Source organism: Diabrotica virgifera, chromosome 8 (assembly GCF_917563875.1).
Source record: "Diabrotica virgifera virgifera chromosome 8, PGI_DIABVI_V3a".
NCBI classification, from domain to species: Eukaryota; Metazoa; Arthropoda; class Insecta; order Coleoptera; family Chrysomelidae; genus Diabrotica; species Diabrotica virgifera.
The window spans coordinates 207467170-207487436 of record NC_065450.1 but is presented as its reverse complement, the minus strand read 5'-3'; the positions used below and the strand labels follow the sequence as shown (position 1 = coordinate 207487436).

General features: G+C 31.7%; 2 protein-coding genes across 2 annotated transcripts; both read left to right on the top strand.

Moving 5' to 3' along the window:
- Window positions 1-1883: 1883 nt before the first annotated feature.
- LOC114331040 (anaphase-promoting complex subunit 10) lies at window positions 1884-19936 on the top strand. The gene is made up of 3 exons (XM_028280503.2): window positions 1884-2072; window positions 2143-2379; window positions 18851-19936. Exons 1-3 carry the CDS (start codon window positions 1964-1966, stop codon window positions 19060-19062), a joined length of 558 nt encoding a protein of 185 aa, XP_028136304.1. The 5' UTR covers window positions 1884-1963; the 3' UTR covers window positions 19063-19936.
- LOC126889250 (52 kDa repressor of the inhibitor of the protein kinase-like) lies at window positions 6855-16102 on the top strand. Its single transcript, XM_050657348.1, has 2 exons — window positions 6855-8006; window positions 12471-16102. The coding sequence occupies exons 1-2, from the start codon at window positions 7691-7693 to the stop codon at window positions 14882-14884; spliced, it is 2730 nt and encodes a 909-aa protein (XP_050513305.1). The 5' UTR covers window positions 6855-7690; the 3' UTR covers window positions 14885-16102.
- Window positions 19937-20267: the final 331 nt, after the last annotated feature.

Sequence of the window (20267 nt, the reverse complement as noted above, 5' to 3'; positions counted from 1 at the left end):
ATGGAAGAATGCGTTGTGGAAGTATTGCTTACGTGCAAATTCAACTTAACATTCCATGCACTGAATTTTATGACAAAATTAAGCACGACAAAAATAATCTGAAGGAAGTGCACTCTAGTGAAAAATATTAAGTATAAGTGTGAGTGAATAATAAAACTGGGCAAATTTTGCGTTGTGATATATATTGTACCCTTTAAGTTTATTCCCGAGTCTCCCATAGCTTTTTGTAACGCTAGGTTGAACAGCGTGCTTGACAGCACGTCTCCCTGATGCAGTCCTCTGTTAGATTTAAATACCTACCTAGTTCTGATTTGAAACTTTCCCTTGTCCCACACTTTACTTTCGATTTTCCTCAATATCATTGTGGTCATGATACTATAAATAACAAGATAGTATCTTCCCGAGTCCGAGTTCGCGCATGATGTAACTGGAGACCGGAATTTGAATTTGAATTCCTGGTAAAGTTAAATGGGATTTTTATGCATTGTGTGATGGAATTATTCAATTAGCAAAATAATAATAAACTACTTTTTTGTGTTATTTGTTTATAAAAGACATCTCACTTTTACAAAGATAAAATATAAAATACACTTACAAGCTGACAACCACGAACAATTCAAACTAGTCGCGGACATTAAAAACTATTACGAACCATTACGAACTTGCAGGTCTCCAGTTAGGTCACAACTCCTCTCTCTTCAGGATGCGCAAAAATATTATCTTGTTATTTATAGTATCATGATTTTGGTTAACTCTACCAATCCTTTTGGTGCCTATTCCATATTCAATAATAGCTGAATATAATAAATTGAGATCTCTCAACAATCGTACGCTGCCTTAAAGTCTACTTAGCAGTCTATGTTGTATTTTGTCTGATGGATAATCTGATCTAATCAATGGTAGATCTATTTTTAAGAAGCCGCTTTAGTAGGAATCTATAGGAATAGGATTTTCAACGATTCTCATTTGTTTCGAGCTTCTGTTCATATGTTGTATAATCTCGAAACAAATGAGAATTGTTGAAAAGCCCTATTGTCAGTATACTGTGATAGTCGTTCATTAAGTATCAGAGACAAAACTTTGTATGCCATATTAAGAAGGAAAATCCTAAACTTGTTGGAACAGTGAAGCACTTTTTTTAATATAGAGCATAATAATTGCAGTACAGTAGAGCGTCAATAATCCGAACCCTGGTAATCCGAACGGTCGCTAATCCGAACGCAAAAAAAATTATAAAATTAAAAAATATGATCGCGGACCGAATTTTTGGATTTAATATGACAATATGGGCAAAATATAACCGCGGATTTTTGTTTTGTTTATGCAGAAATATATTTGTTTATTATGCAGGTGTTTCATTCCTTGTAACTAAAACGTACGTATATGTACATATGTACTATGTTTATGAGATATGTATGTATTTTGAACATATGTTCTATAATCCGAACAATTTGATAATCCGAACTACCCCTATACCAATTAGTTCGGATTATCGACGCTCTACTGTATTCCAATTCTCTAGTAAAGCGCTTTCTTCCCGTACATGTATTCATAGTTTATGAAAGAGGGTTACAAATGTTTGACTGCCACATTTGAATATTTCTGCGTGTAGGTTTTCTGCTCACGGTAACTTGTTTCTAGTAATGGACTGAAATGCTTTATTTATTTTTCCCAACTTTGATAGCTCAGTTTTCTGCTCTTCTAGTTCTATATCATCTCTACCTTTAGCTCAATAATCTCAACTTTATCCGTTAATTGTTTGTAAATTTTCTGTATTCGTGTTCTCTATTTAAGGTTGATTGAATACATCAACATTCAAGGTATATAAAAAGAAGATGCAGAGGATAATGTCATTAATGTCAATAGTGACAGCTACTTGACTTTGACATTTGGTAATTTTCATTCAAAAATCAAAATAACAACAGCCGGAGCAGCCTAAATCTAAATTAAAGCGTTATCCAAAATGTCGTTAAAAAGCACGGGAGATGTTGATCCCATTAAGAATGAACGAACTGGCAATGTAAGAGAAGTTGGTTCTCAAGCTATTTGGAGTTTGTCGTCTTGCAAACCTGGTTCGTATATTTCAGCTTTTAACTTCTTTGTCTGACTTATACAGTCTTCAAAATCATTGTTATTTTATAGGTTTTGGTGTGGACCAACTCCGAGACGACAGAGCAGACACTTATTGGCAATCAGATGGACAATTGCCACATTTAGTCAACATCCAGTTCCAAAAAAAGACAACCATAAGCGATATTTACATCTACACAGACTATAAGTTGGACGAAAGTTACACTCCCAGTAGAATTTCGATTAGAGTAGGCACACATTTTAACGATATCCAAGAAATAGAGGTTATAATGCTGACAGAACCCTCAGGTATGTTCTTTTCAAATCCCTATACTCTGTGAGCTCGTAGGTAGAGGGGATAATTACAAATTCGCGAGCGCCAGTAGTGACAATTTTGTAAACCTTTACTGGAAATTTGCTTTTTGATGTTCTGCATTAAGAGTTGCATATTATAGCTCTTAAATAACGAAAGTTGTATTAAAGAGTGTCGAAATACTGGTTACAATAGTAACTGTGTATTCTACAACTTTCCTGGTGCCAAGCATAAGGTAATTCAACGACAAAAATGGATTGATGCAATTAGAAAAAAGTAAGTAAACACAATTTTAATTTTAAAACGGTAGAAAAATTTGAGCTAAAGGATCAGTTAGCACACTCTCGAATTTTGACGGTTTCAATTTTACAATCCAATCCTGAATCAAAATTTGATTGCATGAAGATAACGACCAATCACAGCAAACGTAGGATGCCGTTAACTGTCATTCATAAGTTAATATTTAAGAAGTATTATACTATAATTACATTAAATTATTATACTTTTTTGCAGAATAAATTTTTTCTAATATTAGTTATCAACATAAACGTCAAAACGATAAGCAAAATCTTATAAATAATCATAAAGCAAGAAACCCATTATGAACAGCCAGCACGGCACAGCCCGGCACGGCACAGGACAGTCCAAATTCATTTGTATAGTTTTAAATGCAACGTAACCCATTATGAGCAGCCAGCCCGGCCCGGCACAGGCCAGCACGCAAACGGAACGGCCGAAATTATCCGAGTAGAATAAAATCCGTTGGAGTCGAACGGCCTCAACGGCCAGTCGGCGCCGGTGTGTCATAATTGTTATAAAATATTATATTGTTGATTTTTTAATTGAAAGCGCGTTGTTTCTTTTGAAATAATATGGACGAACTTTTAATTGAGAGTGTCAGAGAATACCCATTTTTGTATGATGCATCGGACCCAGGTTATCACGATAGCAAGAAAAAGGACAATGCATAGGTACAAATATCCGAACATTTTGATCAATGGACAGGTACGTACATTATCTTTTAACCATGAATTCGTTTTTTTAACATGATGCATATTCATTAAAATTGTGTAGTTTATGTCTTTTAAAAACTTTTATTATACGATAGTTTTTAAAATATATCATAGATGACATGATGCGTTTCTAAAATAAAATTAAAACAATACATAACATTTTTCTCCTATATAGAGATGGGCTAAATTATGGAATAAATTCATTTTCTTTAAAATGGACGGCTTTGGAGAAAAATCCCGAAACACGTCGATTTTTATTTTTAAATTACAATTTTTTGGCATATATTTCATACTAGTGACGTTATCCATCTGAGCGTGATGACGTAATCTATGATTATTTTAAATGGGAATCTGGTTCGTGTGGCATCTCATTTGTGGCCAAAAAATACTTTTTTAATTAAATTAATTGACGAAAAAAGAAGAATGTATGAAATTTATTTAACTCAAAATACTTTCTAATGATGTCAGAAAATAGAAAAAATGTTTATTTGGCAAAAAAAACATTGCTTTTCGCTTAAATTAAATGTTCAAACTGTCAAGAGGTAGGTGGGAGGCTGTTTGTGATTTAATTTAAGTGAAACGAAATGTTTATTTGTGAAATAAACATTTTTTTCTATTTACTGACAGCAGTACAATGTATTTTGAGTTAAATAAATTACATACATTCTTCTTTTTGCGTCAGTTAATGTAATTTAAAAATTATTGTTTTGGCCACCCTGTATAAATAATGATATTATTGTTTATATTACTGAATAGAGGATTGAACACCCTTTCAAATGAGATGCCACACAACCCCTATTCCCATTTAGAAAAATCATCGATTACATCATTAGGCTCAGATGAATGACGTCTCTAGTATGAAATACAGTGGAACCTCGATTATCCGTCAGGGCACCGGACCAAGGGTATGACGTATAATCGAGAAGACGGTTAATAGAACATTAAAAAAATAAAAATCATACTGTTATGGTGACACACAGATATTAACTAATAATTTGTGTGATGTACATTTTTATTTTCGGCTTGCGATTCTAAAAATAGAGCTCTAAAAGTACAGTCAAACCTCGATATTACGGACTAATTGGGGGAACGGGATGTCCGTTAAAGCCGAAAGTCCGTTGTATAAAAATAGGTTTAAAATCAATCAAATTTTTTTTTAATTATGTGGGTACTGTATATACAAATCTGTAAGTTAAAAAAGGAATAAAGTTTTGTTCACTAGTTTTTTACTTTTCTACTTGATCTAAAAACTTTCTACGATATACTTCATTTGGTTGAAGAAATTATTCACTGATTCATGGGTTGAATAAGCGATGTATTTTTTGGCAAAACATACAATTTAAGTTGCGATCTTCGGAATTTAGAATACTTTCAGGGGGATTAGCAGGAGCATTGTCTAAAAGCAATAAACATTTCACCTCTTTAGGCAGTGTTACCAGTTTCTTCTCTTGAAATTTTCTCACTGCAAGTACAAATCCTTTAAAAAGAAATTTTTAAAAATATCTGGTGAACCATGCCCTATTAGAGCTATAATACGAAACGGGCAGATGATGCCTTTTGATGATTATATCTTTGACAACACTAGGTTTAAGAGATTTACCAACAATTATTATAGTAGTCAATCCATGCGATCCATTGGCATTAGCACAAAGCAGTGCCGAGTTCGTGTCCTTGTTGTCTTTCCTTCTAGAATTCGATTTTTTTTGCATTCAATTTTTTTTACATTTGATCTGATTTTTTGTCCGTTATATCCGAAGTCCGTTAAATAGAGGTCCGTTCTATCGAGGTTTTACTGTATGGTATCATTTATCATTACCTATTTAAATTGAAATTTAATCCAGAGCCCTGAATAAGAACAAAAATTATTTACATAAAAAATGCGGTGATGGCATAACTGCACGTGTACATTTCAATGAATTTCGTTTGGCTTATCGCAATGCTCAAACAAAATGAATTGATGACTCAATTTTTACTTGTGTATACAATATATAACTTAATGGACCCTGACGGTTAACAGAGGTGACGGATAATCGAGGTTCCACTGTATATGCCAAAAAATTGTAATTTAAAAGTAAAAATCGACCTGTTTTGGTATTTTCTTCCAAAGCCGTCCATTTTAGAGAAAATGAATTTATTCGATAATTTAGCCCCTCTCTGTATATATTTTATTAATAAAAATACATTATCATTTATGGCAAATGATCATTTTTCCGGTGCCGTGCCGCGCTGGCCGTTACAAATGGGTTTTTGGATGGGCCGGCCTGTGCTGTGCCGTGCCGGGCTGTGCCGCGCTGTGCCGTGCTGGCCGTTCATAATGGGTTTCTTGCTTTATGAATAGTAAATTCTGTACTTACTGCTATTAATTATCGATTACAATCCAATAACTTCTTTAAGTTGTAAATATTACACGAGAAGAATTAAATAATAAGTTTGAAACAACTACTATTTGCTTTTCTACTGTCCTCTTTAAAATTCCGGCCGAAATAGGAACACTAGTCAACCGTTAGATGGCGATAGCAGCCATACCAGCGAAACTCACAGAGTATAGGCAACACTTTTTTCGTTCCAGAAAATTTCCGGTAAAAGTTATACTAATAATCCTGTAGGTAGGTGGCGATACCAGCGAAGCTCGGAGCGGATAGTGCCACTTTCATAAAAGCTAGTTCACACTATGCTAGTATTTTAGTCAAGTAACGAATAATTTAATAATATACACTACCTACTGTTTGAATACAGTTCACAAATGAGTTATGTTTTTAAAAGAGCCTACAACTCGATAAAGGAAATAAACTGTGTGAAAATTTCTCATATACACCTGAGAGATACCCTTTTAAATAGTGATGGGGTTCTCAAATACCAAGAATCTACTAGTATTTGATTCTTGAAAATTTTCGAACAAAAATACATGTATATAATGCAATCACACTACCAACTCTTCTATATGCAAGCGAGACATGGGTTACAAATAAAAGACATGAAAGTGTCATAAATGCAGCAGAAATGAAACAGCTGAGAAAAATATCTGGAAAGAGGAAGATGGACAGGGAAAGGCAAGAAAACATCAGAAACATGTTAAAACAGGAACCAATAGAGACAACAATTGAAAAAAGAAAACTGCATTGGTTTGGACAATTAACTAGGATGAACGAGAACAGACTAGTAAAGAAGGTGAGAGGCCAAAAGACAGGAGAAAAGAAGAAGAGACAGACCTAGAAAGGGCTGAATTGAACAAATTAAAAAAATCGGGACCAAGAGAGGCAAAACAGTGCAACAGATGAAGGTAATGGCAGGAGACGTGGACAGAAGAAGGTGTGGAAGAAATGGGTAAAAGATGGTTAGGGCATAATGACAACGAAAAGAAGAAGAAGAAAATTTTTGAGATGTCTCGAGAACTTAAACTGACGCATTCAAATACTAGCTGGAGAAACATAACTACAAATAGTTATATCAGTGGCGGATCCAGGGGGGGGCGATGGGGGCGATCGGCCCCCCCTCTCAACCCAAGTGATTTATTTTTTTTAATTATAATACAGTAAAACCTGTGTTACCGGCCACCTGCCAAAATCGGCCACCTGTACTAACGGCCAGTTTAAAAAATCCCCAAACCAATTATAAGTAGACAACAAAAACTGGCAATACCGGCCACCTTTCTATATCGGCCAATGGTTCTTTCATTTTTAGTGGCCGTTACTGACAGGTTTTACTGTATAAAGATTACAAAAACATTCATTTATTTTTCAAATGGATAATTATACATGTTTTAAAATTACAATATTATATGAATTACATACAAATATATTTTTTTGTATGGGACTTGTCTAAAACGGGCCAGTGACGCCAGTGTATTCGGAAATGAGTAATTTATAATTCTTAGGTATAGTCATTAAAAATTAAAAATGATTACAATAAGCATATTTAAACAAATATGTAATGTATATACTGTGAACGCATACCTAAGCATGTCCACCCTCGTATAATTATAAAATCGGTTGCAGATAACGGATTCTTCGAAAATCTCTCGAAAATAGCGCGCCCAGCAAAACTATATTAATTTGCCGAAAATATAAATGTATTATGTTCAAACGATTGCTGATTGCTGACCACGAAAAAAGAACACCCTTTGCTTATTAATTATTATTAGTCATTAGTGTATTTTGTCTATCGATGCAAGTAACATCTCTAATACTGATTCGTACAGATCTTAGTTTGTAAATTGTTAGAGTGATTAATATTATTTTGAGTTTATTCTTCTTTTTTATATTAATATAGTTTGTGATTTACGAAGAGTTATAAAATGTCAAATAAACGAAAAGAAGCTTCTACCGAGAACTTGAAAAGTAAAAAATTCAAATGTCGCAATATAGCTGATTATTTTTTTAAAAATCAACGTAATTTGGGTGATAGTGATAATATTAATAGTAATGAAGATAATAAATATGTACAAGGTACATCTTATCAGATAGATCATACTATGAGACCTACTGATCTTGGATCAAATTTAAGTTCTGAGAGCATTCAAAACAAGTCATGCGATTTTTCAGTGCGTCCGATACAAATCAACGATGATGCAGTAAATCCCAATTCTACTTTCGAGAGTTTTATGGAAAAAGGTATGTCTTATATGCATGAAATGTATGTCTTACATATTATATAAGTTATAAGTTTATTCTATATCACGTTTGACAGACGTGAGTATTATTTATGCACGAGTACGATAGATAGTCATTTATGTCGCGGGATGCAATCATCCACATATAAAATTATGGTAATGAATTAAATTTTAAACTTCATATGGGAAAGTACATCATGTGACACCTCATTTAAAAGCTTTTGAGATAGTGATTACAAAAATGTATAGGTAATACTTGTGCAAAATCTCGGTCCAATGCTTTTTAAATGCATTCATTTTTTTATAATCCTGAGAAAACTAAAAAGTATTTTTACATTATTACCGAGGGACAAAAGTCCCTGAAAACTTCTATAATGTTTATTTTAATAAGTACAGGGGTGAAAAAGAAGAGAAAATTGAGTATGATTTTTAATTTCAAATACCTATATCATTCACAAGAAACCTTTTGTTTATTCTAATGGACTTTCGGCCCTCGGTAATAATGTAATATGTATTTTATTCTGCCTTTAAATTTTTCAAAAATTCTCGTATTAGCTTTCTCAGGATTCGAAAAAAATGAATGTGTTTAAAAAGCATTTGACCAAAATTTTGTGCATGTAGGTATTATACATTTTTGTAATCAGTATTTCAAACGCTTTTAAATGAGGTGTAACATGACATGATGTTTTTTCCCATTGCGAAATAACATTAAAACTATTTCGACATGAATTTGTTTGCATTGAAAAAGGTAAAGTAGTTTTGATTTTTTGAAAATTACATTCGTTTAATTCATTATTACATTTCCGAAACTACTGTAAGTTGTTAATTTATAAAGTCTCATTTCGTAGGTTTTTTAAATTTTAATGATAATTTACTACATATTATATCTATTTTTCTTTCATCAACTTTATGTATTATGTATATGGTGTCCCAACCCAAAATTAGCGGAACCGTTGAATATTTCGCGAAATGAAAATCGAATCGAAAAAATGAAAAATATGTGTTCAATAATTTTTAAAAATCTATCAAATGATACCAAACACGACCCCCCACTCGACCCCCTGAAAGTGGGATGGGGGTAACTTTAAAATATTAAATGGAGACCCTCAGTTTTAATTGCAGATTTGGATTCCTTACGTAAAAGTAAGCAACTTTTATTCGAGAAATTTTTCGAATTCTGGATAGATGGCGCTATAATCGGAAAACCATTAATCGTGATACCATAGGTAATTTATAGAAATGGTTTAATATCTCTAAAATCACTCTCAAATGAAAAATCAAAAAACACAAGTTTAATATGTATTTTCCAAAATCCTATCGAATACCACCAAACACGATAGGATGTCATTCGGGAGGTTTTTGAAAAATATTAAACACGTGATGTTTAGTTTTTCATCTGGAAGTGTATTGTTCAAGAAAGACTATTTCTATATTATTATATTTCTATATTCTATATATTATAGCGCCATCTATCCAGAATCTGAAGAAATGTCTCGAATAAAAGTTGCTTACTTTTACGTAAGAAGTTCAAATCTGCAATAAAAACTGGGGGTTTCCATTTACGATTTTAAATTGAGCTTCCACCACACCTCCAGGGGGTGTAGTAGGGGGTCGTATTTGGTGTCATTCTTTTCCATTCTTTCCTCCTTGCTGCTTTATTTTTCCAATTTGTAATTTTAAGTTCTTCTGTCTCTTTAAACACCTTTCTTCCATCTGGTTTTCGGTCTACCTTTCTCCTTCTTTCCTGCTAGGCTATACCTCCCGTTAAAATTCTTTTGGGAAGCCTCGTGTTTGGCATCTTTTGGATATGTCCCAAGCTCTCAAGCATCTCAGTTTTTGTGATTTTATGATCCCTGCTATATTCGGTTCTCCATAAATCGTCTCTAGTTCTACATCTAGTCTTCTTATCCGCATTCAATTCCATACCTTTCCTTTAAATATTTTCCTGAGGACTTTTCTTTTCCACAGTTTCAGTATGGCTTGTTCGGATTTGTTCATCGTCCATGTTTCACTGGCAAATAATACTATACGTTTTATCACTGTCTTTCTGTCTTATATATTCTTATCTTAATCTTAACCCTTCTAGATATGTTCTTACTTCTTAATAAGTTGTTTAGAGCAAAGATACAACCAGTCATAATTCTTGCTTGGATTTGTTCGTTCGTATTTGGTATCCTAGTGAATATCGCTCCTAGATCTTGGAATCTTTCTACTTCTTCGTATTTACCTATTTTGTCTACTGTGCTTATCGTCAGCTATTGTCCTTGTATCTTTTCTCGTTCTGTCCATTCCGTATATTTTCTTGGTTTATGCATATCCTTTTATTTCTCGCCTCTAGGTTTTTTAGTATTTCTTTTATTTCTTGTTTACTTCTGGCTATCAGTACTATTTCATCAACGAATGCCAAGCATTGGTGTTTTCGTTCATATACAAGTTCTGTCCTGTTAACTTCACCTTCGACTTCTCTAATGACAATTTCAAGAAGGATACTGAACAACAATGACGACAGTGGGTATCCTTGTCGCACCCCTTCACTGACCTTAAACTTATCTGTTTCCTTTTTCCTTTCCATCTATTTTAATCCTATTCTCTGTTTCTCTGAGTGTCACTTTTATCATTTGTATTAATTTTTCACTAATTCTAATTTCGCATATTGCCTTGTATATTTTTTTTCGTTTTACCCTGTCCCAAGCTTGTTTCAAGTCGGTGAATAGGGCCACTGTATTTTCTCCGTATTCGTAGCTTTACGCTTGTATTTCACGTAGCAGGAAAATTTGATCCACTGTGCTGCGTCCTCTTCTGAATCCACATTGATATTTCCCTATGTCATTATCTATCTTTTGTGTTATCTTGTCTTTTATATGTACTGCAAGTATTTTATATGTAACGTTTAGTAGCGCTATTCCCCTGTAATTATGGCATAAACTTTTGTCATTTCGTTTCTTTTCATCAAGTTAAGGTCCAGGATAACAAAAGTGTCAAAAGTAGTATACATGCCTCCCTTAGAAAGATCAGTTTATGAGTTTCTCGAATTTCTTCAATTTTCGCTATAAGGTATTTCTTTATATCTCAAGAATTACTGCATGGATTTTAATTTAGAAAGTCTCATTTTGTTTTTTTGAAACCCTTCAATCATATGTGTAAATATTTTATGTTTAAGCGAAAATATATCAAAAAATATCGATTTATCGTTTTTTTTTTTCGACAAATGTGTATATAAACATATCTCCGAAGTTTGATGATAAATTTTAACGCGCAAAATCTTATTTGGTTTGTTTTTTGGAGTTGTTGGTGTATACATTGAAAAATTTGGGTGTACCTCCCAAATTTTTTTATATCGAAAAATATTACAATTTTATGTTTTTAGATTCTTTTTTTTTTTGTTGATAATTTCACATGTCATTTTCTGTTAGTGCATCAACTACAAGAATTTTTAAAAATAAGACTTTTTACGTTAAAATTGATAAATAAATTTTAGAGATATACATATTTCCATACTGTCCAAACGTTTTACTAAAAAATGAAAAAAATTATTTTTTTAAACTTTTTGGATCAACATTAAGAATATTTAAAAATAAATAAAATGAGACCCTCTAAATCAAAATCGATGAAGTAGTTTTGTATATACGGTTGTATACGAAAAATCATATTAATAAATATTTAAAAAAAAAAATTATTAAAATATTGAAAATATCAAATTTCAATTTAATTGTGGCTTATTTCCCATCTAAATAGTTAATCATAAAAATGCCACAAGGAAATAGCTTCAGAACAATATCAAGACTTACTTAAAATATCCTGACAAATTCCAGAAATAAGTTTGTTCAACTGAATAATTGTCAAAATTAAAAAATTAATATTTTCGAAAACAAATTTTAAAATTTAAGAAAAATATTAACATTTTTTTTTTAATATAAAGAAATTATAATACTGGAATTTAAAACCTTAACAAAACATTGAAAATATTAAAAATTTCTTAAAATATATTGATGTATTTCAGAAATATGTTTGTATACATAGATAATAATTCCCAAAATGAAAAATTTATATTTACCAATATAAATTTTAAAAAATTTATAAAAATATTTACTCAAAATTTTTTTTTTCAATAATAAAGAAATTTTGATACTTGAAGAGGAAACATACTGCCAATTCATTAGTAACAGTTTTTTTTCCATTCTTATCATGCCTTGACCTAAAGTCGTCGCACAAAACGGTAAAAAACAAAAAAATAGTATATTATGCTTCAGGGAAGTAAATGAAGAATACGAGAAATCGCAGCCTTATCGCCCGAGGCGTAGCCGAAGCATACCTGCATTTCCAGCATTCTTTATTTGTACTTTTTTCGTAGATAATATGCTATTTACCTCCCTAATATAATAGCATACCATTTTAAACTACTTTTTTGGAATATTCACTTCCGAATACCTCCCGAATACATAATATTACATCATTTCAATTTCAGATATTGACAACCGCAATTCTACACAAACTTCCACAAAAACATACTCAGATGACTATCAAAATTTGCAAATGTGTTTAGATGAGGACGATGAACGTTCATCGGTGAACGTTAGTGAAAAGACGAGTGCACCAAACCTTGTTTTAGATATTGGAAATTATATTGGTTTTAAAATCGATGACTTAACAAAAAAAGGAATTTTACAAAATCATTGGGTTCCTCCTAAAAATTATCAGTTCCCTTATTCGATGCAGATGAAGAATGGCGTAGAAGGTAAAAGATATGCTAGTCAGAAGCATTTAGATCAATATAAATGGCTTGTATTGTCCGAAGCGAAAAAAGGATATTTTTGCAAATATTGTGCATTATTTCTGAATGTTGGAGGTAATCACAAAAATGTTCATGTGAAAAAATTAGTGTCCGAACCATTATGTAAATTTACGAAGCTTTTTGGAAAAGACGGCTTTCTTGATAATCACGCATCACGTGATTATCACATTCAATCTCTGATGTCTGCGAAACAATTCTTAAAATTTATTGAAAATCCTAATTTAGATATTGTTAACCAAGTCCATAATGAGAGGTTGAAACAGGTGTTGGAAAATCGAAAACGTTTAAGACCAATAGTTGAATGCATAAATTATCTTGGTAGGCAAGGTATATCTTTTCGAGGTCATCGTGACGATGGACAATTAAACATTAATACTGTTGCTAGCCCTATCAATGAAGGAAACTTTAGAGAATTACTAAAGTTTCGAATTCAAAGTGGAGATTTAGAATTGAAAAATCACCTCGAACAATCTTCAGCTCGAGCAACTTTTATAAGTAAGACCTCACAGAATGAGCTTATTAATAGCTTTGGAGAAGAAATATTAGATGTAATAATAAGTCGAATCAAAGAAGCTAATTTTTACAGTATAATATTTGATGAGACTACAGATATTGCTCATATCTCTCAAATGACATTGGTAGCAAGATATTTATACAAAGGCAAAGTTAGAGAGGATTTTATTAAATTCATTGATCTCTATAATGAGATAAAAAATTCAAATAAAACTGATTGTGAAGCAGAGAATGAAATTAAAGAAACAGGTTACAACTTAGCTCAAGTTGTATTAGAAACTTTAAAAAAATCAACTTTAGAAGTTAAGAATTGTGTAGGCGTGACTACAGATGGCTGCTCTGTAATGGTTTCTGAAACTGTTGGTGCAGTGGTTACCTTCAAAAATGAAGCTATTAATGCCGTTTATTCACCATGCTTTAACCATATTTTAAATCTTTCGATTGGTAAATCTTCATCAGTTCAATCTGTCAGAAATGCGATTGGAACGATGAAACAAGTAATTTCTTTTTTTAAAACTTCGGCAAAACGAAATATAGCTCTTAAGAATATGATGGGACATCAGCTTAGTGGTTTGTGTGAGACGAGATGGGTTGAACGTCACAACGGAGTTCTTCAATTTCGAGAATCTCTGCCAAAAATTCACGAATGCCTTGACGCTGTATCTTCGTGGAGTGACTCACAGACTTCTGCAAAGGCTAAGATATTAATATCTGCAACATCTGAACCTGAATTTCTTGTGACGACTATCTGCTTATCAGAAGTACTTTCTCATACTTTGCCATTAAGTCGTTTTTTTCAAAGGCCAAAAATCGATTTAAAATCAGCACGTGATATGCTTAATGATGTTTTGAAGATTTTAAATCGAAAGCGAGAAAAATGTAATGAAATATTTTCAAGTTTGTATGATGAAATTTGTGGCATTGCGGATGAACTCAGTATAGAGATAAAACTTCCTCGTCTAGCGAAAAAACAGCGAAATCGGGAAAATTATCCATGTGAAAACCCTCAAGACTATTTTAAACGGTCTATATACATTCCAATACTTGATAACGTCATCGAAGATTTACAATCTCGCTTTCCTGAAGAAACGTTAAATTTATACAGTTTCTCAATTTTATTTCCTGAGTTGTTAGAAAAATCTGACGAAGAGTCAATAGCAAATGCTGCTCATATTCTAGCTGATAAATATTGTGTTTTTTTCAATGAAAGTTCAGCTTCTGTATATAAAACTCTAAGAGCAGAGTTGGAATATTGGGAAGCATATTGGAAAAGAGAAAAATACGACTTGTCTTATGATAGTGTAAAACTTTTAGAGTTTTGTGATATTGATATTTATCCTAAAATTCATACTTTCTTGAAAATATTTGCGACATTACCTTTGAGTGCATCTAGTGCTGAAAGAACATTCTCTACCTTGAGGAGACTTAAAACTTGGCTACGGTCTACTATGGTTGAAGAGAGGCTAGTTGGCTTGGCATTGATGAATATTCATCATGATATTCATATTAATATCGATAAAGTTATCGATCGTTACGCGCATACAAGAACACATCGTTTAGATTTTGTATTATAACTCTTTTTACGTTCTTACCAATTAAATGTTACTTTTTTAAACGCTTTTATTTAGTTTTAAAAATAGTCAAATTTTTAGACGTTAATTTGACTACCTTTTTTTCAATGTAAATGATTGAAAATTTGCAGACATATGTATTCGTGGGAACAATACACGAATTTTTTGTTTATTGTTTAAATAAAAAAAAACGATTTTAATGGAAAACGCTTAAATTCTCTTGTTTTTTACAATGTAGAAACATGAAACTTTTACGGATTGTAGCTAATGATATGAACTATAAATAATTTCACTTTTACGTTTATTGTTTACGTTATGCTTCATAAATAAACAATAAAGTTTCAAATTTTGAACGCTCATATATTTGTTTATATAAAAGACTACGCTTATTCGTGTCAAATTTCAATACGATACAAAACAAAACTTCAACCAAAACTCGAATTAAAAAAATTCGTGTTTTTATCGTAGTCTTAGAAAAACCACCGGTAGAGACTTTTGTGCTACAATAATTGTTCACAAAAACAAATACTTATGTTAATTATTAACATTAGAATTCGTTTTGGCGTATTAATTAAACGCTTTTCTTTAGTTCAATCGTCTGGGTAAAATCTTTAGACGTTACTTTGACTGCCTTTTCTTCAATGCAAATGACTGAAAATTTGCAGACATATGCATTTGCGGGAACAATACACGAATAGTCAATATTTTTTTTATGTTTATTAATTGCTAAAAAAACGGAAAATGCTTAAATTCTCTTGTTTTTTACAATGAAGAAACTTGAAACTTTTACAGATTTGAGTTTTTACGTTAATTGTTTACGTTATGCTTCATAAATAAACAAAAAAGTTTTAAATTTTTTGCCGATTCCGACTACTTTTCATGTTTGTACATCATATGTTTTATACATATATTTTAATAAACATGGCGATATATTTTATTGTTTGAAAAGTGTAAGACTAAAAAGTAAAAAATAAAAAAATATGAAAATTTTTTTTAAGAAACGCTTTTCTTTAGTTACGAGTGGCCAAAATTAAAAGTATTATAAAAAAAATCAACTAAAAACCAAAAAATAAAAAAAAATTGAAAAAATCTAACACATTCGTTAAAGAAAAGCGTGGGGCGAAAACCGTTTATTCGATGAAGACGCGCCATGCTTTTCTTTGACGAATGTTTAAGATTTTTTCAATTTTTTTTATTTTTTGGTTTTTAGTTGATTTTTTTTATAATACTTTTAATTTTGGTGAAAAGCGTTTCTTAAAATTTTTTTGTCATATTTTTTTATTCATTATCAATATGCTTTATTTAGATAAAATGAAATGATTTCATTTTTGTATGAAAAATTAATAAAATTAATAAAATATACTTTTGTATTATCTACATTTTTACGCCTACATGATTATTTTTATTATTATCCAGATTTAGCCATACTGTTCACACTCTCTCTAAGAGAAAAATTTACTCATCCCGATACCAGCGGTAACAAAAAGATTGAGCTCTGGTGTGACTTTTTCCGTGTTATCGAGACCTAGGTGACGTGGTATGCTGGCTGGAGTATCTCCCAACAATTTTCATACACATCTGGCAGTCGAGAGTAATATGTACAGCTTTCTGCATGGTCTTATAAAGATATTCATTTAGAGACTCAGCTTTTTTATGTTTTCGAGGAGGTTCTTCGGAATGAGTCCAGTAGTAGACATAATAATCGGTATTGTTAGGGTATTTTGCATTCTCCATTACCTGTACTACGTACTAACGGCCACTAAAAATGAAAGAACCATTGGCCGATATAGAAAGGTGGCCGGTATTTCCAGTTTTTGTAGTCTACGTATAATTGGTTTGGGGAATTTTTTAACTGGCCGTTAGTACAGGTGGCCGATTTTGGCAGGTGGCCGGTAACACAGGTTTTACTGTATATAGAAATTTAGCCAATCGGCCCCCCCTCTTAATGATGCTGGATCCGCCGCTGAGTTATATTAATAGTCCTACTAAGGCCCGGTTTTTCAGTGAGCGGTTAAAATTTTGGTTAGCTAACCTAGTTTAAATTTTAACCAATATTTTAACCCTTATATCGTTTTTCTGTGCTTTAAACCAAGATGTGTAATTCTATAGATTTTTGACAGAAAAATAAACAAAATAGAATTTCATAACCTATTTTATAAATAACATAACATTACAAAAATGATTAATGCATTCAAGTTCCGATTCTTCATCTGATGATGAAGATATAATCAAGAATATAATAATACATAATACAATATTTCCCGCGATAACACAAAATGTCATAATTTAACTAACCTCTTCTGTCAGCAAATATAGATAAACGTCTGTCGGAAAATTCGGAGTTAAACCACCTATGATAGCGAGTATCGGTTAAAATCTTGGTCAACTTAAACGGGTTTAAGCGATAACCTAGTACTGAAAAACTGATTAACCATAAAAATTTCGGTAACCGAAAAATCTGGGTTAACCCAGCACTGAAAAACCGGCCCTGATACAGTGAAACTTGGATAATTCGAATCTCAGGGGACCATTAAAAAATTCGAATTATCCAAAAATTCGAATTAAAAAATAAATCTACAAAACCAAAGATTAGCTACAAAAACATCTGCAAATGATAAATATCAGTAGTTGATCAGCAAAAGAAACAGTAGTTGATCATTTTTATTGCTTAGAGATGTTTTAATTCCTATTCTTGCCCGAGTTTTGTCAACCTAAAAAAATGGGCTAACAAAATTCGGCCAAAAATACCAATTAAAACATTTGCAAGCTATAAAAAGATCGACTTTATTTTTTCCAAAGCGCCGAAATTTTTAGCTGTTCTTTAGAATTTAGCTTCTCAGTAATGACAAAAGATTCTAAGATATTCAGAAAAGATAGCAGAAAAGTTCGAATTATCCAAAATATAATTCGAATTATTCACGACTTTTTACCATTACTTATATGTATAGGAAATGCTAGGGACCAAAATAAAAATTCGAATTAAAGAAGATTTCGAATTATGGAAGTTCGAATTATGCAGGTTCCACTGTATTTATTTTTAATAGGTATCCCCCATTTAACAGAGAAATCATGCTTATTCTCAAGATCATCAAAGTCATTCAGCCTATCATTTCTTAAAGATATTTCAGTGAGTATGAGAGTCATTAACAAATATAAACATTAAACAAATCAAGAATTGATGAATTTCAAATAGATCTCGATTGTCGAAAGTTTTCGATTCTACCTATCACTACTTTTAAGAATCACAATTCCTGCAGTAATAAAATTACAAACAGTTTATGTTCTAAATATTTGGAAACGAATTTTAAAGTTAATTCTTCGCACCAGCATAATGACATTTTTGCAGCAATTAATGAACTCCACTGATTCAGCTGAAAAATATAGAATAAAATGGATTGACTAGACTAAGTTCTTCTTCTTCTACGGCACTACAGCCCAAATTGAGCCTTGGCCTCCTTTATTTTTTGCCTCCACCCTTGCCTGTCTGTGGCTGCTCTTCTCCATACACAGACTCCTAAAAAGGCTTGTGACTAAGTTACTTGACTAAATTTTTGTTCAGACACATTTAGTTGCGAAATTACTTGCTAGTTTATTTTATAGTATTTTTATTTCCTTGTTATGTTAGAAATATTTATTTCTAACAATTATTAAAGCTAATTGGTTCTCACCAAAGCCATAAATTCCACAAAAAGAAGGAGAAAAAATAAACCTACGCATTACTACACCCTTCCTCGAGGTACCTATGAGTGGAAAGTTATGTTGCAAAATTTTTCATCAAGTTATCACGGAAAAGGATAACATGTTGGATTTTTTCTAACAGCATGACTGCTCCCGGGTTAAAATAAAATCATTCCATGTCATAAAAAACACTTTCGGTGTAAAAACATAGAAATCAATTAGTTTTGAATAAAAAATTATGTTTTATGAGAAACTGATGAGATGTTTTTAATTTGAAAACTCTTGTTTTAGGTTGGGTCCACATACCAATTAAAGACATCAGAGATAAACCTATCAGAGTATTCATGATCCAGATAGCTGTTACTAGCAATCACCAAAATGGGAGGGACACACACATGAGGCAGATAAAAATACATAGTCCGATCGAAAATCCAGGAATACCTATAGAGAATTTTTTGAATTTTTCAACTGTAGAGTTTCAAAAGCATGCTACTGTAAGATAGTCATGAAAATATTGTAATTTGTACTGTGACTGTTTATTTTGGTGTAAGCTGGTTCCAAAAAAAACTGATACGACTCTTAGAGCGTATTTTGTAGAAAATTGAGCAGTGTATTTTGAAGGAAAAATATTTATTATTTTCATTCTGTCACTGCCACTGCCAAATCTTAAAATTTGTCAGATTATTTCATTCATAGGAGATTCTGACCAATAGAAAGCTACAGACATGCAAATTCAGGTGATAATTTTTGATAATCTCCCGTTGTTAAGCATATTACGTCAGATGCCCTTCGTTGCTACGAAAAAATACATTCAGTGACATTAATGACAAATGTTTTAAAAATTATAAAAGTGATGACTTTCAACCGTCAAATACATATTTATAACAACTGTGTGTTTAATTTCACTGATTGGTACTTACATATATAAATTACAGTAAAATTTTGGTTTTGAACAATTTTATTCATGAAATAATCGCAACAAATTGCACTCGAACTCTAAAATTAATATAGAATTTTAGAGCTCTTGTGCAATTACTACTGATAATTTATTCTGTTCAACCTCAAAAAATGACTGTTTGTTTGTCTATTTTATTATTTGTCTGTCATAATAAATATAATATAATGTCAGACCAATCATACACTGCTCAAAATGATCAAATCTTACTAAGAGTCGTATCAGTTTTTTTTAGGAACCATCTGTACATGTATCAATTGAGTAAAAATTTGAAATATAATATATTCTGATCTGCTAGACACTGGACATATTAAAAGTTACGAAGAATGCAATAGTTTAAAACAACAGATTTGTACATTATGTATTTCAATTTAGTATTTATAAGTGAATAAATTATATTATTTTGTTAAAAAAGTGAAAAATTTGTGTTTTTTACTTTGGACTAAATTGCTGATTTGGTAATTTCATAAAGCTGATGGACGAAGAAAAGACCAGGGGTCTAATATTAGAAGAAAGTAGATGACTTAAAAATGATAAGAATATTGTTTAATTAACCGCTCTACAGGATAAACAAACTTTCAAAGACACAATTTTTATATGTTATGATTGCACCAGCGCTGAAGTGCTGAACTGAACTTCCCATTAATGTTATGTGACACAACGTCTATAGACGTTGCATTTTTCCCTATTCTACCTTGCAAAGTACATAATATAGTGTCACAACTCTTGCTTATACAGTTGATGCACTGTCAG

Excerpts from the sequence above, each read along its gene's own strand:
- LOC126889250 (XM_050657348.1), top strand. The coding sequence starts at position 7,691 with ATGTCAAATAAACGAAAAGAAGCTTCTACCGAGAACTTGAAAAGTAAA. Across the intron at positions 8,007-12,470 it reads CGAGAGTTTTATGGAAAAAG|ATATTGACAACCGCAATTCT; the intron begins GTATGTCTTATA and ends TTTCAATTTCAG.
- LOC114331040 (XM_028280503.2), top strand. The coding sequence starts at position 1,964 with ATGTCGTTAAAAAGCACGGGAGATGTTGATCCCATTAAGAATGAACGA. Across the intron at positions 2,073-2,142 it reads TTTGTCGTCTTGCAAACCTG|GTTTTGGTGTGGACCAACTC; the intron begins GTTCGTATATTT and ends GTTATTTTATAG. Across the intron at positions 2,380-18,850 it reads AATGCTGACAGAACCCTCAG|GTTGGGTCCACATACCAATT; the intron begins GTATGTTCTTTT and ends CTCTTGTTTTAG.